General features: G+C 27.9%; 1 protein-coding gene across 2 annotated transcripts in view; it reads right to left on the reverse strand.

Moving 5' to 3' along the window:
• LOC108685099 (esterase E4-like) overlaps nucleotides 1-5,620 on the reverse strand; it is an 11,960-nt gene extending 6,340 nt beyond the window's left edge. Inside the window, exons 1-2 of one of the 2 annotated variants that reach the window (XM_018189739.1) lie at nucleotides 5,545-5,620; nucleotides 3,913-4,158 (exon numbers count right to left, since the gene is read on the reverse strand). In XM_018189739.1, the coding sequence (XP_018045228.1) occupies nucleotides 3,913-4,119 (207 nt within the window). In that variant the 5' untranslated portion in view covers nucleotides 4,120-4,158; nucleotides 5,545-5,620. Of the gene's footprint in view, nucleotides 1-3,912; nucleotides 4,159-5,483; nucleotides 5,499-5,544 lie in introns of those variants that run through there. The other variant, XM_018189738.1, reaches the window with a different exon arrangement.
• Nucleotides 5,621-6,598: the final 978 nt, after the last annotated feature.

Consider the following 6,598-nt stretch of genomic DNA (forward strand, 5'->3'; position numbering starts at 1 on the left):
TTTAATAATCATTATAATAATAAAATTAATAATTTTGGGAAATTTGGGGATTATTAATATTATTAATATTTCAGATTAATTGCGTTGAAAGTCCGACAACATATCGGCACGCAATTATCATTTCTGAAATTAATTCATTTATATGAATATATATAATAGTTCAACATCTTAATATTCTGACTGTAGTGGCGCTTCGCATTCAAAGTAATGTATTTAACATAATAATAGTCTTGTTTCCAATTTTAAAATGAATAATTATTAGAAAAATTATCATAAATTATTTGAAAAAAAATACTACTAACTCTACTTTAAATGTGCGACACTAATGGTAATGGAGGGTGGCAGTGCAAACAAGGGTAGTTCCGCCGTTCCTCCCAGTAGTTCAATTTTTACGACGCAATGCGCGGAATGACGCTAGTGCTGAAAACGACGTTGCTTCATCACTCCGTGTTACTTCGTGAGTATATATCGTGTCGATCGTACAACTGATCTTTTTGTGGGAATCTACGAGATGCCGGTAATGTGCTTTGAGCTGTCGGACATGTATTTTATCAAAGGTGTCGTTCGCGACAAACACATATTGATCAAACCGTGCGACCATGCATGAGTTGCGTAAGTTGCATAGATCGATTGCATCGCGCGACTATTTTAGCCCGTTTCGTGTCAACGTCACATAAAAATTATACAAATAATCGGAATTAGAATAATATATTGATTGAGAGAAAATATCTGTCGGAACAAATTATAGAGAAATATCTGAAAAGTAAACATAGTGCATCAGGGAAATGCGGAGATGCGACAGTTTTACCAATTTATAAAAATTCCACATAACCGTATTATCCGCTATCGAACGTTCAATACGTCGAATCAAATATTTATGTAGCTAATATTACAGACATACTCATCAATGAATGGCAATGATCGTTGTCATAGAATCTTATTCACATTATATTCGTCAACATGATAGAAATAGTACCCGATCGACGTGCAAAGTGATAATGTCATGTTTAATTTGCACGATGCAAATACCTTATAACCTTAAATTTGACTCGCGCAGTACTACGTGGAAAAAACAAACTCACAACTTCGGAAACGCTTCTGTGACATAAGTCTGTTTTTATTATATATTACCTGCACTAGAACTTTTTTCGCTTCCGCCAAATATCAAATATATACCTATCTTACTTTAAATTCTGAAAGTGTATAATAATTCAGCTGCAAAAAAAAACAGATCTATAAATTAAATCGACAACAATCGGCAATTGAAATATTTCGCAATTTCTTCGTTCGTTCGTATATATATATATATATCCGGGATTAGTGTCATTTGAATGATACAGAAAAATCCCGATCAAATCATTGTGAACATCGAGAAGAATAAATCGAAATAAATACAGAATATAGCTTCGCAGCGATTGGTGAGTGAATCTGTTGCTAAATTTAAATTTGCTCTGTATAATTAATTTGAAATCATTTCCAATTTGATAAATTTTAGCGTTGAATTGATTTGAAAGAAAACGATATGAAAAATTTCTTAAATTTCCGTTTTAATGTATCTTAAATCATCTCACTGCAGATCTAAAAAGTTAAAACTTATAATGTATTTACTACATGTATGATTAATTTTCCATGTAAAATATACGATAATTTAATTAAAATTTAATGTATAATAATAAAGAAAATTAGTATAATTATGACAACTGAGAAAGTGATAAAATTGCTCTTTATGATACTTTGCAATATCAAGAATAACATCATATATCAAAAAATCATGATGTGGAACTAATAATCGTTGGAATTTAATTCAAGCGAGACGTATTGCAGGAATGCAATCATGTTAATAATATTTTACATTAAATATTTTGCTATTCAACGGCTAAACCATGTAATTTTTATATGCAATATAGTATATATTTTTACACCGGAAAAGCAATCACACATATATATATAGTAATTTTTTATACAATGCTATCACAATTTTTAATTCAAATAAAATATTAATCTAACGATAAATAAGATTCTACATTTGGACGAAGAGTACCGGCATATACTGTGTTAAAATGAAAATAGACATTCCACGTTCAAACTATAAAGCAAAGATTATTAAGCAGTAAATTTAAATTGATTGACGTAATTTAATTTTATTTTGTTTCCATCATCACTTGTGATATGTTAATTTTACAGCAATTTATATCAACAATAAATCAAACTGCATAAATAACAAAATTACAAAATTAGATAACATTACACATCATTGATTATAGATGATATTATGAAATAGATAAAAAACATTTCTCGTTAAATAAAACGCAGTTGCACCAGCAGAATATCTAACATAATAACAAAATATGATTAATATGATTTCTACGATACGTTTCGCTTGAATTGAAAATTAAATTCCAACGATTATTAGTTCCGCATCATAATTTCTTGATATATTGCGAAATGTATCCAACTTTACTGAGCAACTTTACCACTTTCTTAGTCATAATTATATACTAATTTTCTTTACTATTTAATATTAAATTTTAATTAAATTATTGTATTATGTTTCTTCATTTTTGCTTTTTAATTAAATACAAGATGATTCTGTAGTGACACTATTCTGTATTTTATCCGATAGAAAAGTTTAATATTGAACTGCTTGCGATAAACAAAAATTATCTTAAGTATATTGCAAAATAATTTTGAAAACATTTTTTTTTAATATGATAAGATTCGTGTCAAAAGAACTTTCAAACTTGAATATAAGTTTTTATTTACTTTTACAAATATTTTCAAACAGTCTACCAATTGTAAATAATAAATATTTGATAAAATATAGGCATGCTTAGATTACCTTATCAATAAATTTGAATCTATCATTTATTTATTATTATCTTCAAAAAATACAATTTAAATCAAAACTTTACATATTACAATTAAAAATTTCTACTTTATATGTTACAATACAAAATTATATTCTAATAATATAAGCAACACATGCAAAGCTATAAACAATGCACAAAATGCATTCGCAACAACAGAACGACATGAGAATACAAAGCGGTTAATAAAATGTGATTTTGTGGCATCCTGTATTTATAATTCTGATGATGGAATTCGAGGCTGATGTTCTTTCTTTATAGCGAATTCGTGCTCGGAAAGAATTATAATGTTTATTCGATTGTAACGCAGTTTTTTCACTTCCGCGAAACAAGAACACAAAGTATGTCATGTGCAATCTCAGAATTAACTTAGGAAAACGGAATGTCGGCGAATGTCGGTTCAAATTAGTTGCAACAGCGACGGCGCGTAATTGCGTGGAAAAAAAAAGCTACATACGATGCGTAAACTCTAAAGGAAAAGAACATTTTTGCTATTACGATGCGTGATTGTTGCATACTAATTGCAGCGAAAGTCTCTGACGCAACTTTTTAAATGATTACACGAGATGTGTAATCCATTAGACATCATTAAGGACACTGTAGGCAAATTTAATTAATTACTTCGGATTTTAATTTCATATTTTTTACTAAATCGTAAACCGTAACCGTAATCTATAAATAAACTTAGCTGTGATCGGCTCACACAAGTTTATTGCTATCACTTTTATGCTATTAAAATAAGTAACTTATTTTTTTATTTATATTGCATATATTTTCTTTCAAAAATAAATTCTCAAGTCTACATTTATCTGTTAGAATATTTTAAGCAGATATTTAAGCAGATATTCACTCATGAAAAATATGTATACTTTGAATTGGCTATAAATATGTCTACAGATTTTAGTCGATTATTTCAGAAATATAATTTATTTCTCATCTGTGTATAAAAATAAATGTTTAAACTTAAATTCTGAATTTTGATTATAATTTAATCAAATTCGATGGAATCACTTAACCTTGCGTCTAAGAAATAGGATAAATTTACCTTGAATCTGAGTTTCTGAAGTGGCGGTGCAGCATAGGGAATTCCCAGAAATGCATAAATACTTCTTCCAAGTCGAGTGGGCATTGTTGTTCCATATAACGTACCATTCGACGTTTTTGCAATTGGTGGGTTACCGCAGACCACATTAAACACGAAGATGCAAATAAGGCCCAGTTGGATGAATATATTATTTCGACATTCTCTCATTTTTAACGTTTTCTTCTCTAAGAAATTTCGCGACGATTTCTGTAGACAGTGTAATATTAATCAATGTAATATTAATTACAAAGTGCAAATAAGTGAGACAAAAAATTTCTAAATTGCAGACCTATACAAATAAAAATGTAAATATAAATAAGAATCTATGAATCTAAATAACTGCATTATAATTAAGTTTGAAAAATAATATTACATTTATTAATTTATTAATTAATTTATTATATAAAAATTTCTATTGCATTTAGTTACATTAAAACAGCTATGACACATAATAAAATACATTATATAATTAGCCTTGAATTTTGTAAATAATTTTTTGTAAAAAAAGTTTCTTTTATCTGTGATACAACAATAATCCGATTTCATAATGATAAAATTTATAGATTTATATCATTCTTTTTAACATTAGCAATTTGTATATTAAAAGTTCATGATAATGTTTTATCTCGAATTATTGATACAAGAGAAAATAAACTGTAATTGATTGCTTGTAATGTATACATGAATGATAGGTAAATACAATACATAAAATATTCATAGGAAAAAAATTTCGAAATGTAGAAATGATCGTGTTTACACGCTTCTTTTTCCTCTTACGTTAGGCCTGTGGCCTGTGTTATATCTCTTATATACTTGTGATGCGCGCACGCTGATTATTCAATTACTAGCATATGAGACCTATAATTTTAGTATTGGTTCCGAACGGCGTTTATATGCGTTAAATTTAATTCATGGTCGGAAACATGATTATGAAAGAAGTGAAATTATGTGTACTTATACATCTGAGAAATTGATAACTTATTAGTTGCGACTTATTAGTTGCGGCAAAGCACGAATACGCAAGCGCGTATAAGGAAACTGGTTTCCGTGCAAAATAGTGTTATGTAAAGAAAAAAAATTTCAAGATCAATGATGAAAGAGAGACAAAATACAACGAGATCAATCTGTAATTATAAATGTCAAGCGTTACATTGGTTTCAAGATAACATAATTAAGAATCACTAAAATGATAGGTTAATATAAAAAAAATTCAATTGATATAAATTTATAAAATTAATTAAATTTAATTTAATATCTGCAATATTTTAAATTGATTTTTTTCTACCAAAGCTTTAAAATGTATGCATATTGTAAATTCTGTTATGATTTTAAAACTTAAGAAAATTGTTGTTGTCACAATTCCTTTAAAAAAGATTAATGTTTTCTTTAATTTAGCATTTTTTAAATACACACACACACACACACACAAAAGTAATATTTCTAAATTTGTAGTGTACTAACGCATCTTATTTGATTTAAATAAAGTGTCGTAATAATGAAGCGTTATTGACAGATTATGAGAATTACGGTACCAATAATAGCTCACTAATCTTTAGACAATGGACTGTGAAGTTGATATAATGATGGGTATACCGTGTGGTTTCGTGAGTGCCGAAGAACGCGCGTGTTCGTTTGGCGAAGGTAGGATTAAGACTGTCGTTGAAGAGAGTCGCTCGTTGGGATATTATCAATGATGGTATATATAATTGACGTCACACTGACAAACAGTACAAATGTTTCTGCTAATTATCCTTTTTGATCTGTTTATCCTATTTTTTCATATTTTTTTTGCTGATGATACGATACATGTTTAAGAATAGATGAGTAACATTAAGATAAAATCACACAATACTCGATTTCTATAAATGATAGTATGCACACAATCATGCCTGCTCTGATGTATGCTAGAATTCGTTCATACATTGAGTGCTGCACACATGCATGCTGCATATACATGATTTTTATTATAATACATGATTTATTATGGATTACTTCATAGCTTATTTCCTTGCATGCACCAATCAAAAGAAATAATTGCTAATTTCATAGTTATTTATCAATCGTCAGACTATATGCATCGAAGCAAGCATAGCAGCATGCATGTGTGCATGGTTATCATTCAAAAAATCGAGCATCGTGTGATTTCATCTTTACACTTTTCAATGTCACAATTAATATTAAGTGTAGTAAAAAGAAATCCATTATTTTTGCATGAAATTGAATGGAAAAATAATGGATTTCTTTTTACTACACCTAATATAACATAAATTTTCCATTTTTCAAGCTTTTTAAGATTATAAAAGAATTTTCAAACGTTTATTTCACAATTTTAGTAGAATGAGGAAAAATAATGAATATGTAATTTTAAAAAATACTAGTTTTAATATTATTATATGCGTCAATTTATATAAATCTAACTTACATTAGCTTATCATCATCAACTTATCATCTTAGCTTTTATAAACCATGAATTTATTGATTTCAGTTCTTTTTTAAAGCTTTATTAATTATCATTTATATAGATATCTTATCTATTAATAATTTAATAAATTCTGAAAATATTACATTTTCTTACATTCTTATGATTAGATAAGAATGGAGTTGGAGAGAGAATATATATATATATATATATATCTCTAAGAAAATC

The sequence above is a fragment of the Atta colombica genome, unplaced genomic scaffold, assembly GCF_001594045.1.
Source record: "Atta colombica isolate Treedump-2 unplaced genomic scaffold, Acol1.0 scaffold146, whole genome shotgun sequence".
NCBI classification, from domain to species: Eukaryota; Metazoa; Arthropoda; class Insecta; order Hymenoptera; family Formicidae; genus Atta; species Atta colombica.